Source organism: Coenobita brevimanus, chromosome 16, assembly GCF_032717465.1.
Source record: "Coenobita brevimanus isolate Jiangsu-jjx chromosome 16, ASM3271746v2, whole genome shotgun sequence".
Lineage (NCBI taxonomy): Eukaryota > Metazoa > Arthropoda > Malacostraca > Decapoda > Coenobitidae > Coenobita > Coenobita brevimanus.
The window spans coordinates 29,144,501-29,169,883 of NC_136969.1; the positions used below are offsets into that span (position 1 = coordinate 29,144,501).

General features: G+C 38.8%; 1 protein-coding gene across 1 annotated transcript; it reads left to right on the forward strand.

The window, feature by feature from the left end:
- Positions 1-2,428: 2,428 nt before the first annotated feature.
- On the forward strand, positions 2,429-9,492 carry Fic (FIC domain protein adenylyltransferase). Its single transcript, XM_080265667.1, has 6 exons — positions 2,429-2,768; positions 3,646-3,880; positions 5,574-5,803; positions 5,934-6,109; positions 7,648-7,857; positions 8,773-9,492. Exons 1-6 carry the CDS (start codon positions 2,429-2,431, stop codon positions 9,418-9,420), a joined length of 1,839 nt encoding a protein of 612 aa, XP_080121793.1. The 3' UTR covers positions 9,421-9,492.
- Positions 9,493-25,383: the final 15,891 nt, after the last annotated feature.

Below are 25,383 nucleotides of genomic sequence, written 5' to 3' on the forward strand. Positions count from 1 at the left end.
ATAGAAATCTAGTACAATACTAGATGTGAATTCATGAACTGCTGTAGACTTTTACGACCTTTGTAAAGAGATGCCCATATCAGTTGTACTGTAGGTGGTTTCCCATGACAGAATAAAGTCTTACAATTAGGTTTGTATGATAGAAGTTGTATGGTTGTAAGTTACAAAAGTACATGGTGTACTGATTAGTATTGCAGAGGCATTTGAACATTTTACTAAATGTTGCTACAAGTTTCAGGTATACTGAATATCCTTATGGAACTGTACATAGTAGCTCATTAAGTTAAAGGACAAAGCTGAATGTCCTGAGTTAAACACAGAAGCATCCATATGTGAATGTGTTATACTGTACTGTACAATGATTATTTTCAATAAATTTCAACATGTGAGATTAAACTGTTAAGAATGTCTTTGTAGTGTTTCCTCAACTGTTAAGTACATTGATATATTATGTACTTCTCATAATATACTATACTCTCATTATGTGAATTCCATCACAGTACAGGTATTTTTATAATGAAACAAGATGTGTGGTATTTCCAGCACTTGTTACACTGAAATTCAGGGATGTGTTCCAGTATATTACAGTGGACTCTCTGGCCTTAGTAAATAATATGTCTGTAATTACCAGGGAGGTAATACAGTAGGACATCATATTTAGTCCCCACGTCTTTGACTTCCTTATGGCCCATGTCCTCCTCAGAAAGCCTGCCATTCCTTGTTGGGGCTGCCATTTGGTCAACAAATATAGACATCTCTTTACTGTATTCTTATGCATTTTTCTTATTCATTTTTATTAAGCTGTAACAGTACCAATTCCATTCTTAAAATTATTGTGTGAGTTTGACCTGGTGAAGAAAGCAATCAGCTCCATTATTTGGACTGCAGCTGTGAAAGGTCATGTCTTATTAATATTATTCAGTGTCACTCCCAGCCTGAGAAGGTGCTGTGAAGAGGTCAAAGGTGGGGCTAGAGGGTGAGCTGATTTGTCTACAGGCCTGGTATGCAAAATGGCCAGGAGAATACAGATTGGGAAGGTAGATGAATGTGAGAGAGGTAAGTTAGGTGGGAGAGGGACAGTGTACTGTAGGTGTAATAGCCCGGACTGAAACTTAACAAATTAATCACAGTGGTCTGGCCGGGATTCAATCCTGGGCCCTCGCGGTTAATACGCGCCCATGTTACCACTGAGCCAAAGAGAGGATTCCTCCTTTGCCTCTAGGCAACGCGGGCTTTCATACACCCCAATACATCACTCTTTTCTCCCCCTGGTGATTCATTTGGTCAGTTTCGAACACACTTGGTAGCATAGCACACTGGAGACCACCTTTGAGGGAGCCCGCGAACCACACAGACAGGTCACCCCCGGAATGTAAGGTTTAAGATAGTCAACAACATCATGGCCTTCTAAGCCTCGCCTCACATGGCCCTCACGTTTAATAAACGCGCACGTTACCACTGAGCCAAAGTGAGGATCCCCGCTCTGCAGGCCGTTATACACCCCATTACATAGGCAGGATGAAAGGAATAGGTGGAACAGAGTGGGACTGAGGACTTAGGATGGTGCGGAACTGGTAAGGCAGCTGTTAGGGGGACTGGAATGGCAGACAGGTAGGAGGTGCTAGGATAGGTAAGGGAGAGATGTGGAAGGCAGGTGAGTACAGTGAAGGAATGGTAACAGGACAGGCTGAAATTACGGAGAGGAGATTGCAGGTACACAAGCTTTTTCGGAAGATAGGCAGATGGCAGTGGCAGGCACTTCCATGCAGCCATTTCATATGCATCTGATCTGGGTGTTGAGTGGGTTGTGGCAGACTTCCCTGTTCTGGCTAGCAATGACTGTGAGGATGTCTTAATTGTGTGTGTGTGTGTGTGTGTGTGTGTGTGTGGAATTACCTGACCATGCAAGGGATGTGGGTGAGTGTATAGTGTCAAGTCACATGGTGTTTGTTGTGGACATTTGTTTTCTGGCTGGCAGTGAGTGTGGGAGCTGTCTTTGTGCATATGAGGTGCGCTTGCCTACAGGTTGCTTTGGACTACAAGAAAACATTTGTCTAAGCAACTGAAGGCTGCAGCCTGCACTGCTGTACATCAAGTGAGTAGATGGCGAGCACATGCAGCCGGAAAAAGTATAGGAAAATGCTGATTTTTACGCATAATTTGATGAGGAACATTGTGTAAATATTTATGAACACAACAACTACTGTACTTCACTTGTTCACCCTTTACAACAATAAATATTTCAAATGGAGCATTAGAAAACATGTCCGCCTCTAAATTATCTCTTTAAGTCTACATATCACTTTAATTTCAAGGAAGTAATTCGTAAAAATCAATCCTTTTAAGTTGGCAGTTTAGTATTCTTATATACACAATCCCTGGATATGAGTTGCAGTGGAAGCTGGGGAGTGACGTAATAGGACAACAAATGCTGAAAGTCTTGAGGCACGTCTGTGACCTCCGCAGATACAATTATGTTGTTTCTCGCGATATCTTCAGAAACTTACAGAGTGAAGAGATGAATAAGGTTACTCTGTTCGCCGTGTTCATCTGCGGAGCGATATTTGCAGTGCTTGTGTCCTTTATGCGGAATTACTTCACATCGTACACGTCATCCGATGGAACTCTACTTTCCTCTCTGGGTGTTCTGCCAGCTGGGGCTCACCTGGGGCTCATGGATGACGGGTATGTGGCCATGGCGTTGCTTGGAGCTCACGATGACAACCACGCTATCTCCAAGAAACAAACGACGGAACTGGAGGATAAACGTAGGTAGCAATACCGCAGCCAATAATTTGAACCAAAAGTTACCACGAGTTTTTTAATCATGACTTCGTTCCCTTTTGAATACAGTATAAGGTAAAAGTGAAGTTCAGGGCCATCTACTCATCTTTCTGTATGGGATGGAGTTGAGAGGTATATGAGTCGGAGGGAGGGCAGTCAAATGGTGGGTGACAGAGCGACTTGGAGGCGTTTTGTCTGCGGCCACCCTTTGCGGGATTAGGGCGTCGGGCTATAGGTAGTTGGATAGATTTTTATAAGTGAGTTTAGCCATGTGGAAAGGTAATCCACCCTTTCCTAATTTAATCAGACCCAAGTTAACCCCTTTTTAATGTTATTTTTTTCTTTACTTAAATTTATTGGTATGTCTTTTGGCAGGGTTTCTCTCTTGTTGTCTTACCAACAAGCTCATCTGTCAGAACATAGTTTGAGGAAGTTTATTGGTGAAATGGTGTCAACAAGAATTAAATGTTGAGAAAAGAATGATAAAAATATATCAAAAATTGAGGAACTTGCAATTGAGAGAGAGGAAGTTAGTTTTATGTAGAAATTTTAAAGTCAAATAAAAAATTAGCTAAAGAAAAAAAAATGCTATTATAAAAGCTTAATTTTCACAAAAAATACTGATTTTTATTGGCAATACAAAATTTACAAAACCATTTGATAAATACCGGTATTACCAGTATATCAAAATGGAAATACAGAAAAGCAGTTGATATACCCGGTACATTGCCTGCTATTTGTCCAAGTCTCCATCAGATGCCAGAGTATGGTGAAGGCAGTGAGGTGTTCAGTGGAAAGAGCCTTTATAGAACACCATCTGATTTTTATTGTCACCTTCTCATTGATGTTTCCCCTCCTCAGATGTTGAACTGGAAGCACTGAATACAGTGAAGGCAGCAAGGGAGTTGGTGTTCAGTGGCAAGAGCGCTCGAGCAGGAAGGTTGTTGGAACACGCCATTACTCTGGCCCCAAGGCACCCCGATGTCTTGATATATTATGGGGAGTTCCTGGAGCAACACAGGAATGATGTGGTTCGCGCTGATAAGCTGTACTTGCGAGCACTGGCTGTTTCACCTGCTAATTCCAGAGCACTTAGGTAAAGTTGGAAATAAGGAATATTGGATGTATCATCTGCTAATTTTCAAGCGTATCGGTAAAGCTGGAAAGTTTTAATAAAGAAATATTAGCTGTTCATCCATCCATCATCCAATCCTCTTTTGCCCCACCAAAAGCATAGAGGCCCGGGGCTAGACATTTACAGCAAGGGTGACTGGCTTCACTGGCCCTTGAGTGGCATTATGTGAACAATAAACCCCAGGCATCTCACAGACAGAAACCCATACATGCTTCATCCACTTTAAATGCTGTAGCCCACTAGGCTGCCAGGTGTCATTTGGTTATGTGGGTTCAACCCAGTGTAGCAAATGGTTTCCTGGGTTACAAGAAACCGTTTGGCATGTCACTCAATGCAAAGTCACCTGGAGGGGAGAGAGAGAGAAAAAAACTGATTACCTTTTTTGGGGTTGTGTCAGTTACACTTTGCATTGTAGCCAAATTATGTAAAAAAAAGTGACACATTATAGGTGCATGGACTGTGGGGCCTCTGGCAAGTGGGTGATTCATTAACATGTGTCTGTCATTGCTTCTGACCTAGGTTCATTACCACCCAGGGGTGGACAGTAAAGAAGTACATTAATGTGCTCTTTAATGTTCTCTTATCTGTAGCCTATGCACCCTGTTAGGGTTTCCTCAAGGGCATGTAAATACAGACTCTCTCATTTACAAACACAGTTACACCAGTTGAAATTTCCACGTGCACTTCTCACCCTACTCTCCTAAGCCTTCCACACCTGTACTCATACATGAAGCATGGGGGGGGGGGGAGTAATTTTTGCAGTGACAAAATGGTGTTCCACACCCCTGCAAGTTACCAGTATTTGCCCTTCAGGACATATAAAACATGGGTTGAACATGTTTAGTAGAGCTGCCTGTCACCGTCAGTCATTTACAAGCCTGTCGCTGTAGTACTGTACATACTGTACAGTACATACATGCATACTGTCGCTATGTATCATAGCATGTTTGTATTCAGAGGCTGCACTTTACAGTATATTACATGTGCAGTGCAATGCCTTGAAGCTGGTGTTATCAGTGAAGTAGGTTATGTAATGTTATCTTTCTTATTACGATAGCCTGACAACACATTGCTTTACTTAGAGTCGTAATCTGGAGTGTGTTCTGCTCATCAGAAAACTGTGTACTTGGTACCAGACCTTCTTTTCCCTCCTCCTTATCATCATCATTATCATTTATCATCTCATGATCCATATCTCACGTAGGGGTGGATGATGATGATGATGGGTGAGGTACGGTACCATACAATATTGCATGTAAGTAGTTTGTACTGTAAGGAACATTTCTCATTTTCACATCACTGACCTCTTCCATCCAGGTTCCCTAAGTAAGATTACAGTACCTTACAATTACTGTACCATTTTCTTATTATGTATAGAGATTGGTTGTTACCATTTACCAGTACCTGTTAAGGGTCTTTGCCTTTTACTGTACCATCATCATCATCATCATCATTCCAACCTCTTTATTTATTTATTTTTTTTCCATAACCAAAGGTGAGGTGAGATAGGACTCATAAAGCAAGAAAGAAGATAGAAAATAAATATGCTTATACAAAAACCTATCAGCAGCATGTTCAGTAAAATGGGCCACATATTCATTCATTCACGCTTCAGGTCTCAAGATTCTTGATTGTATCACAATTCCCTTAACAGAAACCGTCAACGCACCCAGCCACTAGTTGACGAAATGGACTCGGAGATCCTGAGCCGCATTGACAACAAACGGGACGACTTAGCCCGTATCCCAGCTTCCTCGGCTGCTCTCCGTCGCATCAAGAAGGAGGCATACTACCACCATGTCTACCACACTGCTGGCCTCGAGGGCAATACCATGACACTTGCGCAAACAAGATCTATACTTGAGACTAGACTCAGTGTTGGTGGTGAGTTGAAGAGAGACTGTAATTTACCTTGTGCCTATGGACAATATCCTTTTTAGTTTATTCCTCCTAATATCAGATGATTTTTATTAAATTTGGGAAATATATATTTATGATGTAATTTGTTCAACAGGAAAAAGTGTGATGGAGCACAATGAGATCTTGGGTCTAGATGCAGCACTGAAGTTCATCAATACCACACTGGTGCACAGGATTGGGCGGATCTCATTGCATGACATTCTAGAGATACATCGACGTGTTCTCGGCCATGTTGACCCCATTCAAGCAGGAACTATGCGTACCACACAGGTAAGTTGAGCTGTTTATGTTGGATTAATGAGTACAGGCAGTCTTGTTATGAGTCAGAGTTTAATCCAAAATATCATAATGTATTCGGTGCAACTAGTACTGTAAATTGGAGAAACTGACAGATCAGCTTTATAAGTACTGTACATAACAGTGGAACTGTAATTGGCAATTTTTTTTTGTAGTTTATGGTGAACTTCATAGCAAAAGTGATTAAAAAAAAAATAACAAAGTCTTAATTTAGGGTACTTGAAAGATGTATGGAGCTTTTGCATATTTATAAATTGCTACATGATAAGGTAGCACTGGAGTTTATGTTCTGATGTATTACATTTGACACAACATTGTTTTTTTTTTTTTTTTTTTTTTTTTTTTTTTTTTTTTTTTAAATTACTTGGCCTCCCTTCCACTAATATTACATTGAATCTAAACAAATCATTCATCATCATCCTCACTATCATTCTGAAATTTGTTCCAGAAATAGTGTGAGAAATGACACTTCCCAATCTCATATCTTCACACAAAACTAGCGATACACTTTGTACGGTAATTCATGAGAAATGAAAGCTGTCATTGTCTACATTGGAGATATCAGGTGACCGCGACCTTTCCAGGGAACACACCCTTGTCATGGGATACTATATGAAAACACTGTAGTTCTCTTACCTTAACTTGTCCCAGATTTTAGCAGAAAAGACAGTACTGTGACTCCACATCTTTTCTGTAGTACATCCATGTGGCTATCACCATATTCTAGCTTTAATCTCTTGCTACAACTAACCATTTAAGACAGAGGGATGGCAATTTTAGGTTGAGTTAAAGTGAAAAGAGTATAGAATGGTACTTGATTTCTGTTGCCATAACTCTTCACAGTCACTTTCTGTGTAGCTGGGGGTTCATTGATGACTGCTGTGGTATACTTGCCCAAAATAGCCCTAGTTGAGTTGGCTGGAACGAATTGTCTGAAACCTTGAATACTGTAGTAGAATTGAGGTATGGACTGTACAATTAAATCAAGAATGCATTGTATGAACGAAATTAACACAAAAGCAAGTGGCAATATTTAGTGTGGTACTGTACATTACAAAACATGTTAAGGAACTGGTAAATTCAGGTAAACTGAAGTCAGGCATTCTTATTTTTGTACTGTTAAAGGTTTCCAAAGTTTTTGTGGAAATCCTAATTATTTATCTATAAAATGTCTGTAAACAAGGATATTGTTCTCTTAACTCTATGACTGTGGTGAGCTGAACTGAAGAAAATTGTCCAGTGTAAGTTGCAGTAAAATACTTAGTTGGTAATTCTAGAGCAAAACATTATATGTTATAGTATAACATATTTGGATCCCATCTTTCTTTGGGGTATTGTAAAATTGTCTTACATTAGCAAAATAAAATGCAAAGTAAGTACCAGTATTTCACAGCCAGAGGGATGACTGTCTACCACATTATTTCTTATTGTGTGACCGCCCAGCTGGGCACAAAAGTGGTGTGGTGTGCCGGTCCACTGGTATTCCTGTTGTTGATACCATGATATGTTAGGTGTACGTCAGCGACCACATACCTCCTCCACCCACGCGACTACAAGTTTTGATGGAGGATTTTGTGACTTGGCTTAACTCCCCTGAAGCCCAGAATTTGCATCCCATCAAATATGCAGCCCTGGCTCACTACAAGCTAGTCTTCATACACCCCTTTGCGGATGGAAATGGCAGGACAGCCAGGCTCCTGATGAACTTCCTCTTGATGCAGGTATGTTTTATATTTATTATATCTTAGTTTTGTCTGAATTCTCAATGATGTTTGTTTTTTTTAGATACTGTTTGGATCATGTATGTATGTGGAATGGTGGTCAGGAGGTAATACTGTATGATGTGTTGTAAAGATTGATAGCTGTAAGGAATGCACAGGAAGCCAGGTGGTTGGTCAAGTCATTTTGTGTAAGGAAAGAGACAAGAAAAAAAAAAAATCTGACCCTATGGAAGATTTTCTTAAAGATCTAGTATATCTTGGAATTGGCTAGGTGAATAGGGGATTTTTGTTGTTGTTGTTATTTTGATTGGATGATGATATTAAAATCAAAGTAGGTTTGGTAATAAAGATTGTTCCAGTGGGTTATAAAAAAAAAAAAAAAAAAAAAAAAAAGGACCACACAGGGTGGCAAAAAAGAAGGTTTTATTTGCTTATTAGAAATAGATTATGTGGCAGACTGAGAGACAGCTTTTGATGGTGAAGAGTTGGGAGGTATGCATGAGGAAAAGAGTTACTGTTTTCTAATTCAGATTTTACACACACCACAGGTGAATGGCTGTGACATTTTGAAGCATTGCCTGAGGATGTTAAAGTATTTTCTGTAAAGTACTGTTATATTTGTTTGCCACCAGTTATGTGTAATTAAGGGTGTGAGTTGTGTGTGTACATTATATTTTTTTAAATTGTCTCTGTTTCACCACTGATTAGATATTATTCATATATATCTTGCATAATTTGTCGTACATATCCTTTCTTCATTTGGCGTAAGTACACTGAAGTGAAGCTATTACTCTGTAATTTCCATTTTTTCTTGGCAATCCTTAAACAAGGTGCTCTCAACAAACTACAGTAATTTTTACACCTCCCCAGCACTGTCTTACGGTCTTTGTCTAATATCCATCTTTTCATTGACAGGCTGGCTATCCCCCAGTGATCATTCGCAAACAAGACCGTTTACTTTATTATGACTGTCTACAAACTGCAAATGAAGGTGATACCAGGCCCTTTGTGCGATTCATTGCTCATTGCACAGAAAAGACATTGGATGTCTACCTTTGGGCTACACGTGAAGTTCTACCTAAAATAGGGCAGGAGATGCACTCTACATTTAAAAAGAGAAAGAGAGAATCAGAACTGAGAAAGGAAGAAGAAAAACAGAAGTTTGTGGAAAGGACAGAAGGATATAGTGAAGGGGAAAGTAGTGAGGGGTCGGAGAAAACATTTACATTTAATCCTGTGATTGAGGATTCTTCGTATGAAAACTCTGGAGAGATAATGCCTGAGGAACGTAAAGGTCATGTGTTGTCTAGTACTGAGGATCATATATTAAATGAGGAGGAGGGTATTGTTGACTCTGTGCTTGTAAATGATGGGTATTTTGATGATGACAGACCCCATTTGTGGTTCTCTGGGGAAGAGGAGAGAGTGGAGACAACTGGAAGATATAGCAGGGTACTGGATGAAAGGAGTATTTACGCCGAGGCTGAGATTTTAGACCATATACGAAAAAAGGAGGCATATATGCGAGAAGATAATGTAGACTATTTTCCAAGGGCTGATTAGGAAGTAGCTACTCTTCCTAGGATTAAAGTGGAGTTTAAGCTAATGCAGTATAGATTTCTAAACGAAGTGCTTTGAAATTTTAAAATCATAAGATGTGTAAAAAGACAGTAGTGATGAGGGGCATACTGTAGAGTTTACAGGCCGTAATGTACCGTATTGTTTAGTGATTGATTGATGACATGAAGTAATGGTGACGAGAATTTTGTCTTTGTTTATTAGCTTGCATCAATGATCCTTCTAATCTTTTACTTGACAGTTTAAAGAGATGCACCTCCTTTTCTTCAAAGTACAGGCATACCCTGGTTTAACGATGCCATTGGTTAGGTAAAACTCCATCGTTAGGCAGGGTATCGTATGTCGAGATAGATCTAACATGTACAGTAAAGTACCCTAATGGGATGCTTTTTTTCAGCCTTGGGTTTCCCCCCCAACCAAGTCTGAAACCCATCCAAATGAGCCTAAAAACAAGTTAAAAGTCATTCTAAATGGCCTAACAGCTGCAAATAACCAACTAAAAGCAGCAGATAAAATCTGAAAACCATCAAATATAAGTCTGGAAAATATCAAGCATAGTAAACTGTACCTTTGTATGACAATGTTCACCCCACCTATGGCTAAAACACATTAATCTAAGTCTAAAAACAGTTCATAAATCAACATGAACACACAATTTTAGTCTAAAATATCTTCAAAATCAGTAAAAAAGATCAAAACCTATCATTAAACCAGGATTTGGCCATCGCTAGGTGGAGTATGGTGGTGTTTCTATCCCCATTGTTAAGCCAGCGTATCGCATCTAGGGGTATCGTATATCGAGGTATACCTGTACTGCACTTTTGATTTATTAAAATTGTACAGTTGCAGACATAAGAAGTAACCCAATTACTCACCCTGGTGGTTCAGTTGCCAGGAGAATATTTCCTTCAGTAAAGTAACCATTATCATTCCTAATGTAAAGGCATTTAAGCATATACAGTACAGTAGATTAATTGTTGACTACTTCATGCTGTGATGCTGCTACTTGTGTAAGGGAGTGAGCTATTTAAGAAAGTTTCTTATGGTTATATTCGGACCTCAAAACTGGCACAGCATCGTATCCTGTGAAATGAACAAGGAGACTCAAGTGAGCATTCATTGCCGGTAAATATGTGCACGTGCTCATGCACTTAGCAGTTGCATGAGCCTGACTGTCTAAAACTGTAAGTGGATGACAGCCATTAAAACTTATTTTTATTAAGAGTGTGAGGAATGGGTAGCAGAAGGGATTGTATTCTCAATTATAGGAGGCTCTCTAGCACTGCCTTCCCGCTTAGTTATGTCTGCATATGTCATAGTAACATATATTGAATATTATTTATCCCAACTACTGTATGTCAACATGAAAGCAATATAAGACTTACAAAACAATGCTAGACCAAAACAAATTGATAAAGAAAAGGTGTTAAAAAGCCTCCTATACCCATGAAAATGTGAATTAAAGTGTTGTGTCTGTAGTATCATAAGAGTATCTGCAGCAGGGTATGACTTTGAAGGTGCAGAATTATGCTAGCGCTATTCTTCTGAAAATAGAAAGAGGTCCCATGAAATGAGTGTACTTAAAGCTTGGTCAATTCTGTTTCAGTATTAAACCTGGGCTTGATGAGTTTCACATGCTAACATATAGTAATTGGTATAAAAGCAGTCCTGAAATAGCTGAGGGAGGTGAAGTATGGTATCACCAGAATAGTGTTTTAAACCTAGTTCAGATCCCGCAACTGATAACAAATTTAAATAGACAACCCCCCCACCCCAAAAAGAAAAAAAAAAAGGGTTCTGCAGTGATTATGTAATATGCTGACTTTACCATTACAGTTATTGACTTAATTATGTTCTTTGCTTTTCACTAAGTACAGTATGTAGCAAAAGTCCACTATAATTGTAACTCATTGTCATTAGAATTTTTTTTTTTTTTTTTATGGAGCCAAGAAAGTGGAGTATTTGGTAGTTGTATGCTATGTAACCCATTCAGCTTGATGTCATTTTTGCTTCATTCTTATTGGTGTCTGACACCTTTATTCAAACTCAGGGAGATCTTTCAGAGTTGAGGACTTTATTGGAGCTTGTTTCTAATCCCGTCACTGCAAAAGCCTTCCCCAAAGTTAAATAAAATAATTTGAAAGTGGCAAGGATGGACTACAGAAAGACATCATCATAATATACCTATCTATCTATCTATCTATTGCCAGGCGCCTCAATCCTGTAAGGGATGGCCACAAACAAATCGCCTCCATGTCACCCTGTCCAATGCCATTTTATTGCCCTGCTCTCAGCTCACACCCCCCTCCATCCCTCCATCTCATCCTCTGCCTCCCCTTCCCTCTGCCCCCTTCCACCACTCTCACATAGACTCTCCTTGTTAGTTTCTTGCTCTCCACCCTCTTGACATGGCCTAACCACCTCATTGTATTTCTCCTAACACTTTCTATCACATCCACAGCCACACCACAGTGCTCCTTCACTTCCTTATTTTTTGTCATTCTTTCTATCCATGTAATACCACATGCTGTATAGTATTCAAGCTGTACTAATAACATAGAGGTTAGCTCACTGGTTGGTATTTTTTAAAAGATGATAATTTAAAGGTTAGCATAATGATTGGCATTTTATTATGGTGTGTGTTGTGAATGGATCAAAACCCATGTGGTAGTTCTGTCAGAGAATTTAGTCACAATTATCATTTTATAATTGCAGGGATGTATCCAGCATTTAATAAAAAGGGAGGGGGTGGTCCAGTACAGCTGCTCTCCTACTTACAAACTTTGACAGATACAAACTTTGTTGAGAGGCATTTACTAGATTATTTGTCATTGAAATCTACTGTACAAAATAATGCATTATAGGCCTAAATCTTCTAAAAGTACCTAATCTTTGGATCCAGTTGGTACACCTGTGATATATAGGTTTCTACTTGTGTTCAGAACATTTACCAAGGATTTGTACATATATAACCACAAGTATCAATATATTTCCAACTCTTGGAACCAGATAAATTCATAGGTATGGGAGCAACTGTACTTTTTACTCAGTAGGCAGTCTTGTACAGTATTTAAAAATTGTTTGGTAAAAAAAATATAATAATCATCCCATACATCATTCCAACCATGATTCCTTACCATATGATAGGGTATATTTAATGCAGGTTTAGTTTGCATAACCATAAACTAAATAACTGTCAGTAGGGTCAGCAAGGTTTTGGAATACATGAGTTGTTTTATCCTTTAATTAAGTTTATATAATTGTACAGTATGTGTTGTCTGCATGCATTTCTAAAAGGCAGAGGTAATGTGTTCTTTTTTGGTGGGCTGAAAAAGAGGCCCATATGGCACTGCTAAAATATGGGGAGTTTGAACTTGCGGTAGTTTCCATTAACCATTGGGGACATTTAGATGATTCTGGTATTTAGTTTAGCTTTCAATCTGTAGAAAACAGTTGCTCCATGATCAGAGTCAATAAGGAGATTCCTTAAAAAGAAGCATGGTGTAATTTGCCAAATTGAATTTGACCACCAAGACCCCCCCCCCTCTCTTCTCAGGATTTACCACTGAACTGTATGGTAGTGTACCAAAGTATATGCTATTTAATGTTGTTTTTAATATTGTCTCACTGAATTCATAACAGAGATTTCTGTAGTATAACTGAAGTTCTTGTAAGATGTTGTGCTACCTTGCACTATGCTTCTCCTTAACATAGCTTTTAATGTCAGACATACAGTAAATTAGTCTCACTGATATTTAAAGTGTACTGTACTAGTATGATTTTGAGAGTTAACTCCTTCAGTATGATGATGTATAATTATATTCTTGCTACCTCCATATGACATTCAGTTTATTTCATATTAAAAGGGCTATTGAAAGTATCTTACTCTTCTTGTTCAAAAAGTCTGTCTTAAGGTTATTGAAATAATCTGGAGCTATGGTAGTAAGAAGAGAATGAACATGTCATCAGATTGAAGGGATTTACTATAATGACCACTACCTCTTATTTAATTAGGGATTGTATTCAGTGGCTTTGGAGATTTCTTAGGCCCCAGTCACACTGCAGGTATGACTTATCACAAATCACCCGCGACCTGCAAGTCGGGGGTGGTTTTTGGTGAGGTTTACTACCGGTCTTCATATGTCTTGGTCTAGCCGCAGGCCACCATGGCGACCAAAAAATCGTTGCAAGGTTTTTCGTGCTGCACGAAAAACCTCCCCGCGACCACCGATGTCGTGGCACGGAAGCCGCCCAATGGGCGGCTGGACTGCGTCTGGCTGGCATACGGACTGTGACTGGTCAGCGACACCTGATTTTTAAGCGGTGGTTGCCATCTGGACGGACTCCAGTCACCGCCTGCTCTGTGCCGTGGCCATCCGCACTCTGTCAAGGCGACGACTGAACTGCGGCAGTTGCCGTCCACAAGCCTCTTGTCCATGGTGGTGGATGAAGTCCAGCCGCCGTCCAGCTGGCGACTGGTCGAGCGACAGGTGGTGGGCTGGACCGAGACCAGCAGCCAGGCAATCCGTGGCTGGTGTCGGTCTAGTGGTTGTGGTCTAAACTGTGACAGGACGCAGACCAGCCGCTGTTTGTCAGCAGCCTGCCGATGACCGGCCGGCCGCCCGTCGGTGTCTTGACCTGTGTGTACCTGGCCATGGTCACCGTTTGGCCCCTCACTGGACGGACACTGGATGACCACCGCTAGCCGATTGGTGGCACAACTGCTCGGAGACCTCCGTGGTCGGGGACTGGTTTCCCGATTTTCAGGTTTGCGACAAGTCGTACCTGCAGTGTGGCTGGGGCTTTCATACCTCTTCCTTAGTTATTTTTTTGTGAACACTATACCTCATTATCTTCTTGTATGCTGTTGATGTAAACAGTGACAATGGTAAATTGATATAGATAATATATGAAGAGAATGTTGAGGAGTAGTATGTCTTAAAAAAAAAAAAAAAAAAAAAAAAAAAAACTAAGGGAGAGACATTAAAAGTCTTGTATGCAACCTAGAACATGGCCTTTACAGTCACCATCATAATGTAGTACAGTATGTAAGAATATGAAAGCCAGAAATATGTATATAGAGAGACTGATGTTGGATGGAAGTGGATTATACCATATATGCTAATTATGTGAGTATTACTGTAAATTGAAGTTTTTACGCACAAGTTTGGTGAAATGTGTAGCAGAGTGGCATTTGTAAGGCTAAGTTTTTTTTTAATCTGTTGTTTTTAAAACGAATAGCAATAATTTTTTATAGTATCTATGCTGGTATATTAGCTCCTTGAATCCACTAATGTATGCTTTAGTTTATTCTTGTCATCACCAGGCAACTTTGTTCAGTAATTTTATTTATTCTACTCAAGTACTTGAGGAGTGGATTAAGGCCATATCCAGCTCTGCCAGTTTCAAGTCCCATGCAAACTGATTGCAACTGTCTGGAGATAGCTAGAATAAAATGGTTATGACATGCCTGGATTCAAGGGTTCACGAACAGTTAGCAGTGATGGGTTCTGTGGCTGGTATTGCATTCTTTTCTTCTGGCAGAGTGAGGAAGTTCTGGTTATGTCTTATTTCATCATAAAGTTTGAGTTTACTTTTTGTAGCATGGGGGTTCTATTGTTTGGTATCATGTAGGAAAAAAAGGGAGATGTCAAAAATAGGACATTACATCAGATAAAAATTTTATCTGTTACTGCCATACATTTTAAACTTATTGCTATTGTATTTGTCATAGCCTTTTGACACAAACTTTGCATCAGCATACTTGATTGCTCCAGTCATTTCTTGCTTGCAGTATGACCTACTTATACCATAAAATTATTTTTTGATCTTCACAATTAATATCTGTAGTGTATACTATTTCATCAGCCTGGTATATTCTGTCATTGTAACTGATAACATTGCATAGCATCATAGGGGTCCATTTAGCTGTCAGCAAGTTTATGGGGCATCAGCACTGGAATAAATAATGATATAAATTAAATGAACTTCCTCAGTACAAGATTATTATTGGCAGTTTACTGTTTCTCCTTAATATACAACACATTGTGTCAGTGTGCGCCGGTCTGATATCAGCACATTGTGGAATTGTATATTGACCCTTGAAAGGTTATCAATATAAGTGCTACCTAATTTTTAATCAGAAGCTTATTTACAGTAGTGTATATTACATGATGAATGGCTGTGATATTTTTTATGTGTCCTGCATTGGGATGCTGTAATTTGTCCTTTCCCATACCTGCATGTTTTCATTGCAACAGTGCATGGAAAGAACATTTACAGTTATCTTAACATTACTATAAGAAGTATGTATGCCTTTTTGCAACTTAGTTTTAGATATAGCAAGAGAAGTTGCATCAATAGGTGAACATTAAAGTAATAGGTATTTGTGATACAGCAGAAGTGGAAACAACTAAAGGAATGTTAGAGTATGTGAGTACAGTATTTGTGATAGAACAGAAACATTGACTACCCCTAATATGTTCTTGTGAACTAGGAAGGGTGTGGCAAATGTTGCAGTAAGGGGTTGAGAAAGAACAAAAACTGAAGTGGTTAATTGAACAGTTGGGCGAGAGGATGAGAAAACAAGTGCAGTAACCTTCCCTATATCTTCATCTTAGACTTACCTAAAGCATAAGTGTCTGTTGGTGTTATAGTGTTCTGCTATGCCATTTTGGGTACTTGCAACATAAAAACCAAAGCAAAAATGAAACATCTGTTTTTCAGTATAATACAATATGCCTTCCAGCTGTTACTCTTGTAACTTATCCTTTCACCTTATGATCCACGTTCCTACTTTTCATATTACTGTGGAATAGTAGTTTATTATTTTTCCTACAGTAAGCCATCTTATATTTGTTGTAAAAGGTTTTTATCATACATCTTTTGAAAGTCTATTATTATTTTTTTTTTTACATAAATTTCTTCTAATGATTGACCCACACGTGTGCAGCGATGCATATGTGTACATGTATCATCAGTTTGGTCGATTTTGATAGTGAGAGTAATGTGCATGGTATATCTTTTTCATGTTATTTATCCAAAATCGATTTTTTATCGTCTGTCAAGCTTTATCCCCTGTATGGGAAAGCCTACTCTCTCAGGTTAAGATGCCCCCAGCTTCCACACCATCTAACAGAGAAATATGACTTTACCATAAAAAAATGGCAGTGTGAAATGGCTCCAATAGTACCTGTTCCTGTGAATTATGTCCCCTTTGTCTAATGATTGATGTCTGCAATGGCAGAATGCTGTCATGGAGCAGTTTCTTTGCTTCAGTAACAACACTCCTGTTTTCATGCATTGGCAGCAATTTTGTTGCGTTTTTGTCTTTGCTTGATATCTGTCGTAATACCTATATTCACCCACCTTCTCTGCTCCATACCCATTCATTCTAATCACATTTATGGGATAGTCATTTTGTTATACTCAGATGACATCAATCATTTATTCAGACTTAGTATGCAACATTGTTTCACATCATTGAACCTTTTACACCTGAATTTGATGGTTCACATACCCTTCCTTTACCAATGGAGCTGACTCACCCTACTGCTCTTATCATTACCAATCTAGAGTCACTACTCATGTAAACCATAAACAAAGGAAACCTACTTATGCATTGATCCCGTTGGTTATTAAGCAACATAATGCATTATTGATTTTACCTACTTCCTTGTTCTGAATTGCTCCTATCAAGCAACTTATATTGTGTTGCTGACTGAGGAGAATAGAGAAAGAGGCCCCTTCCTGGTGAATTGCAGTGGGAGACAGTGGTGGTTGTAGATGAATGGTTAGGAAAGGGAAAGATCATTAATTTCATGTGTGTTGTTGTAGCAGTCATTATGGTTATAACTTCAACTGTCACCAGGTTTCTTTCATTGGTGGGAGATTAAGTGTATTAAGTAGGTGGGACATCAAGAGTTGTTTTCTCATTGGCTTAGACTTCATAACATGTCCTTCTTAGCTGTTTGTTTTGCATATCATCCCCTCATTATCTCTTACATGCTGTTTACAGTTGTTTTATATTGACTTAATTGTGTTGGTAATTTACAAGATGACAAGGTACTTTGTGCTGTACAAAATATATAACTGGGGAAGAGGTATTATGTAGTTCATAACCCAGCAGTAATACAGGGTCATAATGTAGTAGTAGTAATACATTTTCTGAAAACCATTGAGCCTAGGGATGTCTTTTTCATTTTCTTCTTGGTCAGGTGGTTAGAAAGCGTCAGTCAGAGCAAGCCTTGCATAGGGTTGATCCTAAGAGGTGACTGGGGGCTATTCTGTAATGTCATACCATTAGGGAAAGAAAGTTGGTCACATGTCTTTAAGTGCAGTGGATTACAGTAGCATTGCCTCAAACCCCTGCATCTTGAAGGGCTTGATATAGGATTGACTAATAAAAGGATTCAGCTTAGGTCAGACTCTTCAATCTGGAAAAGTTATAAATAACATTAATAAACCTCTTCTGCATGAGAAGCTTTTCCTAAATTTAATAAAATCATCTGGTGGGAGCAAGAAGAAACTAAAATAGACCTTCCAAAATTCAGGAGGTTAATACAGGATTGGGGGATTGAGGAATATGACACCTTCTCCAGCGAGTGTAACTGTGAATACCCTGTTGAGCTCAGACATGGCAGCCTGATGACTGAATGAACTTGCACTGATTTCACTGAGCTTTTAGCTCTTCTGTTTCTGTTGTCAGTGCTGATAAACAATAAAATATTATTATAACTGTACATGTATTTTGAGATTATGGGTTGTACTGTATTCAGAAGCCTTCAGTTGCAAAGAGGAATGTAAGAGCTTTTTTTACTGATTATTGAAGGTCATGATGAAGGTGGAATTTGTTCGGCCTTCACATATTTCTGCTGACTGTACTGTGTAATGTGAGATACAGGCTGATCAGATCAAATAATCACAGGTGTTCCATAAATAACCATCAGAAATTAAAAGCTGATATTCCATTTTGCATATTCAGGTTTAACCTCGTAAGTCTTGTGGGATATTTTTAATCTTATTCTTGCTGCCTTCTGACAATTTTTACTTAGCATAAGAGAGTTTTTCACTTGAGATTAAAGTCATAATTTACTCCTCAACACAAGAAATCTTTCCCAGGCTGCATAAAATCATATGGAGGTAGCTATAATGAAATTAAAAGTATGCCATAGTATTGGAAGAATTAAACATATCGTCCTGTGACATCTGTTCTTTCACGTGATAATATGAACACGATGTTCTGGTGTGGCATATTCTTGAGATTCTACTCTGTGAGAGTATTTTGTGTTATATATTCAGTATTTATTTTAAAAGAGTATTTATTTTGTAACTTATTTATTCATTCATGAATTAATTATGTGTTATACTGTATAATCACTGAAATTAATAGAACATATCCTTGAATTAGCAGTGTTTTTTAATCCTTAGAATTTAGGTTAAGTTCTTGGAGTAACTTGAATTTCATGGTACAGTGTCTTCATAACATGTTGATTTTTTATGTCATTTCCAATGACATCCACAGTAAATTAGAGAAAGATTACAGATTTAAGTTCCATTTTTAAATATAAAGCTGATTTACCAGTCCCTCAATTTACAGTACTGGTTGTGTGAAAAAGTTGACATTTTTTCTTCTTGTGCAGCCCTGACATATAACAAGGATTTGTTGTATATTTACATTATTCTGCCTCATTTGGAGTTCATCTACAACATATCTTTGAAGAGACCTTACAAAGATGTTGGTTTGGATCATAGGGATCGCCTGTGTATCAGTAATGTTACGATTTCTTTCCCTGGATTCCATGAAACTAGTGAGGAAGTAATACATTCAGATTTTGTATCTGTGCATATTGTAGTTTGTATATGGCTTGCATGTAGAAGTGAATATGATATTCTAAAATTTTCTGGTGTAACCCCAGCTACACAAGTGAGAAACTGGTTGATGAACTGGCATTAGTATTTGAGTGGATTTCACTAAGATTTGCATTTATCATTATTACCACAGTCCACCACCTCTGTGAAGGCAAAAAGAAAAGTTTTGAAATATTAGGATTGTGTGTTTGGACTATAGATATCTTCACAGGCACAGTTCTTATTAGGGACTAGTATCACTCTTCTTGATCTTTGTTTGTCTGTCTTTGTCTTTATCTCTTTGTCAGGTTGTGTTTCTGGCTGTGAATCTGTCTTGTTGTCTTTCTGTCTCTCTGTCTGGCTGTTGTTCTGTCTTTGTGTATCTGTTTGTTTGTCTGTCAATCTGTCGGTCATATTGTCTTTGTTTCTGGCTATCTGTCTCTTGTTGCCTCATTGTTTCTGTCAGTCTTGTTGTTATTATGTTTTCTGTCAGCCTGTTTTGTTGTCCATCTGTCTCTGTATGTCTGTCTGTTTCTTTTTGTCTCCGTCTGGGTGTCTCGCTGTCTGTCTGTCTGTCTGTCTTGTTCTGTTTATCTTGCCGTCTTCCTAACCATCTGTCTTTCTGGCTGGTTGTGTTTCTGTCTGTTTCTGTATCCTGTTGTCTTTGTCAATTTGTCTGGTTGTTTTTCTGTCAGTCTGTATCTATCTTGTTATCTTTCTGTTCGTTTTGTCTGTCTTTCCTCTTTTCTCCTCCTCCTCCTCCTCCTCCTCCCTCCCTCCCTCCCTCCCCCTCTCTCTCTCTCTCTCTCTCTCTCTCTTATTCTTTATTAGATAAATAAAGTAAAGCTTATCGTATCACACACACACACACACACACACACACACACACACACACACACACACACACACACACACACACACACACACACACACACACAAGCAGAACTGATTGCAGTAGAGATTAACACATCTGAAGGGAGTGTAGTTGTGGCTAATTAATACATGTCACCCAAAACAAACAACTGGGAATGAGGCGAATATGAAGACGGGGCAGAGAGTACAATTCAGAGTTTAAAAGCATTACTACATAGAATGGAACAGAAATCTGAAAGAATTATATTAGCTGGAGTTTTCGATATAATATAAATTGGAATACTCTGGATGTAATAAGCCATGAAAGCTGTTGGGACCAAAAAGCTCCTGGCTCTTGTGCTGGAGTTTTTCCTAACAACATGTAAAGGAAAACACCACAAACAGAGGACTTGATGATCCATCAGTACTAGATCTTATATTTACTAGGCAAGAAAATGATATTGACAATATAATGTATCACCGTTCATTCGGCACAAGTGACCATGCAGTATGAAATTGCAACTTCAGGATTGCATATGACATTGTTAACAGTAATGAGAGTTACAAAAAGAGCCTAAACTACAAAAAGGGCAACTACCATGACCCAAAGAAGTAGTTCTTATAAACAGATTGGGAAAAGGAGCTTAGAGGACAAGATTTAAATGTTAAATATAGAAAATTCTGTGAATTTTATGTAATAGGAGTCTAAAATTACACCCCACATCACAGAGAAATAAAAATGAAAATAAAGAAATGGTTTAATACAGTATGTTAAAAATCAGAAGAAAAAAGAGACGTGCTGTGGAATAGATACAGAAGACACAATAGTGAGAGGGCATATAACAACTATAAACAGACAAGAAACGATTATACAAGGATGAGGAGCGAAGTCCAAAAACAGTTTGTGGAAGACATTATAAATAAAAGTAGTGATCAACAGAAGCTATTTTACAGCTACATCCGAAGGAAAACCAAAGTTAAAGATAAAATACAGTCCCTTACGGACGTGGGGATCATCTGTACACAAGAAGAAGATATTTGTAAGGTACTAAATATAAATTTCCGATCAGTTTTTACAGACGAAAATAATTTTGAGAGAGATGATGTGGAACATGCATGCCCACACATATTACCAGATACACAAATATCAGAAAAAGAAGTACAGGAAGAGTTAAGTAAATCAGACAAAGGAAAAGCAAATGGTCCTGACGAATTTCAGGTTGGGTGCTACATGAATGTGCAAAAGAGTCAAGTAGACCAATATATTTATTATTCGAGGAATCCTTAGGTCAAGGTAAACTACCTGATATTTGGAAGACAGCAAACATTGTTCCCCTATTCAAGAAAGGGAATCGACAGAATCCACTCAACTACTGACCAATATCACTGACTAGTGTTGTAAGTAAAATACTAGAAAAGCTGATAAGAAAAGTTTGGGCATGTGTGTTTTGAGCACATAGTATGATAACAAAATAGGCAGTTCGGTTTTGGAAAGGGAAAATCATGTGTTACTAATCTATTAAGGAACTATGATAGACTTGCAGAAACATTGCAGAAAAGAGAAGGTTGGGTGGACAGTATCTATCTAGATTTCAAGAAAGCATTTGACAGAGTACTGCACCAACAACATTTATGGAAACTGTTCCATCAAGGAGGAATCCAAGGCAGCCTGTACTGTTGGATGCAAGATTTTCTCAGAAAAAGGGAAATGAGAACAGTACTAAGGGGTAATTACTCATCACTGAGGGAAGTGACTAGCGTAGTTCCACAGGGCTAAGTGCTGGCATCAATTATAGTTTTAGTATATATAAATGACCTACACAGTAACAGTGGAAATGGAAGCTATCTATATATGTTTGCTGATGATGCAAAAATACAAAAGAAAATTACTAACACAGACTCTTGCAGACAGCTACCATAAGAATTAAATAAATTTCATGATTGGAGCAATAAATGGCAAATGGAATTCAGTGTGATCAAGTGTCATATAATTAGGTTTGGCAGAAGTGGAAAAAGACCAGATTGGGATTATAAGTTAGGAAGTTGAACCGGGCCTACACATATCAGAAACAGAGAAGGACCTAGGAGTGATTTTCAGTAACAGACTATCTCCGGCTGACCACATCAGTGAGAAGGTATGGAACATGTATATGCTGCTTGCTAATATGAGAACAGCATTCACATACATAAATGAAGACATGCTGAGAAAGATAACAACCTTATTCATCAGATCAACCCTGGAGTATGCATCAGTAGTCTGGAATCCTCATCTCAAAAAACACATAGATAAGACTGAAAAAGTACAGAGGGCCGCAACAAGATGGATACCAAGCATAAGGGATCTAATCTAAGAAGAAAGACTAGAAAAATTGAATCTACCAACATTACAGGGGAGAAGGAAAAGAAGAGACATGATTATGCTATAGAAATGCGTCTCAGGAAAAGAGAAAATAGACATAAATGAGCATATAACATATGGGGAAGCATCAGGAAGAGAACACTGCATAACTACATAAAAAAAAGAGGTGATAAAGACGTAAGGAAATTCAGTTTCCCAAATAGGGCAATTGATCAGTGGAATACACTACCAAATGAAATAGTATGTGCGAAAACAATTCATAAATTTAAGGATATGTATGATAGAAGTGATTTAATACACAGGACAGTACGATCTTAACTAATTCCTCTGAAGATACAATTAGGTAAGAACACACACACACACACACACACACACACACACACACACACACACACACAAGGTAGAGCGAGTGTACGATTTTCAAGGGGTAGTGTTGTTATCTCAGATCGGTGAGAACTGATTACTGATCATTTTTGCACACTTGTGAGGACGCAGTTGGCCACCTCACCTGTTTAAATGCAAGTTCAGCTTACCTCACCGGAAGCAGTCCTTTCACCACTGGCTTTGTGTTTTATGAGTAAATCGCCGAAGAGAAAGCGCTGTGAAGTCTGTGCAAACAACAATAAGATATAGCCATTTGAGGATTAGCAAACAGCGGACAGTAAAAAAAGAAAAAGTCTTTATGTGGGAAAATAGACGTTGGAAAGATGGTGATGGTGGAGGTGATGATGATGATGATGAAGGAGAAATAAACAGCGAGGATGATGGTGGTTAGCAAAATAGATCGCAAAGAAAGGGATTCTACGAAATCACCCATCCCTTCTAGAATACGGATTAATCTTTACAATCCAATGGCGCATTTTCATTTTAACCCCTTCAGTACCGTAACTTTTTTTTTTGTAAACTAATCCTTGGCGCTTCCACATCAATATATTTATTTTATTAAAGCCCCCTAGTACAGAAGAGGTCATAAAGGCTACATACAACTTCTCGAGTTCGAAATCCCTCGTAATTTAATTAAACTGTCGAGGCAGGAAAAATAAAGTAAAAAAAATACACCGTACTGAAGAGATTAATAACGCTAACACCATACAATTTTATTCAACTTTGAGTGGAATTTCTATACCCTTTTCAGTCCATCTTGGCTTAAATTTGTCCTCTGTTCATTTTCGTTGCCGAGTTGTAGCGATAGGTTAGTACAAGAATATGGCGCTGGTCATGAAAAAGTGCCATGAAAATTATGTAGAGCCATAGCATTGTATTTTCCTGCCAATGAGTTACATTAAATGAGCTGCAGAAGGACGAAAATCTGGGCCAAGTAAGATAAAAGAACTACAGTAGTGAGGCGGCTAATAAAGACTGTTTCCAACCTTTCTAGGTCTGAGTAAAATCGCCGGAAAAAAAAAAGAAAGAATAAACTAGAGAGAGAGAGAGAGAGAGAGAGAGAGGGAGGGAGGGAGGGAGCATAAGGAAACCCGACGAACGTATGGAGAATCATCCCAGATTCACTATATCGAATTTTTTAGTAACGATATTTCTCTTAAGGAATGTTTATTAGGGATTCTGATAAGAGGTTTCGTAACTCCTCTTTCTCAACAGTTTGTATTTAAATCTCTTGTTTGTTAATGGTGCAAGTTTTTTTCGATATTAAATGGATGTAAATAATCGACGTAAGAATATCAAGATGTAATGAAAGAAAAGCATTCTGGAGCCGAATGCTAATCGCCCACCAGAATATGCTGTGGCCAAGTCCAAGATTTAGGCCATATCTTGATACCTTGAAGGTTTCATGCATATCTCAAGCTGTTCATGAGATATAATGATGCTAAAGGCGGCCGATAAAAACTAGTTGACCTTTGGCAGCCATTTTGGTGACCTTGACCTTGACCCCGAGTGCCCATTTTCGAACTTGGCCAAGATTTAGGCCACATCGTGATACCTTGAAGGTTTCATGTGGATAGCTCAAGCCGTTCATGAGATATAATAGGAACACACACACACACACACACACACACACACACACACACACACACACACACACAAAGAGAGAGAGGCAGGCAAAAACATAGTCGTTTTTCCTTCTAAAGGCGGTTGATAATTAGCAGAATAAATCTTGTTGGATAGGTGCCAACGAGAATACAGCTTTACCCTAATCCACGCCTGAAAGGATAAATATGCTCTTCCCCCAATGTTTTAATTAATTTCTCCTTGTTCTCTTACGTGAACTTCACTGTGGACCGCTGTATATTCATGTGTCACTGTGACACATGCAATAATGCACATGCAATCATGCACACATGAGCCCGAGGCAGCGACCGCCGCGGCGGAGCAGCAGGTAGCAAGGGGGAGGGGGGCAGTCATCTGCTTAGTCATCCTGCTATCATAGTCACTGTGACAGCATGCACACAAACAGCCCGAGGCACCAAGCGCGGCGGTGGCGTAACAGCAGGTAGCAGGGGCAGCCAGCCATCTGTTTAGACATCCTATTGCATTGGTCACTGTGACACACACACAAGCACACATGCATCATGTGGACGTGGGCGTTGTCATGGACCACTCACATTGGATTCAGAAAGAAAATTAGGATTACAGAAGTACTTCCCATGCATTCTTTCAATTAAAACCAGAGAATTCCGGGGGGGGGGGGAGCAAAATTACCCCCCTGGGTGGATTAGGGTGGGAAAGCTGTGAACTGTTTGTGCCCTATGATCGATGATGGTGGGTTGGAGCTCTGCATCCATCCAGGCCAAAGGCCAAAGGGCATGTATTTAGACAAATACAATTCTTCTGCACTTTGCATCTATTCAACTGGGACTGAACTGAACTTAAGGACGCCATAAAAAACAGGAAAAAATAAAAAAATGTGCTAAAATAGTTTACCTACCCAA

Coding starts and splice junctions, on each gene's coding strand:
- Fic (XM_080265667.1), top strand. CDS start 2,429: ATGCTGAAAGTCTTGAGGCACGTCTGTGACCTCCGCAGATACAATTAT. Junction 3,881..5,573: donor GCTAATTCCAGAGCACTTAG/GTAAAGTTGGAA, acceptor TTCCCTTAACAG/AAACCGTCAACGCACCCAGC. Junction 7,858..8,772: donor TGAACTTCCTCTTGATGCAG/GTATGTTTTATA, acceptor TTTCATTGACAG/GCTGGCTATCCCCCAGTGAT.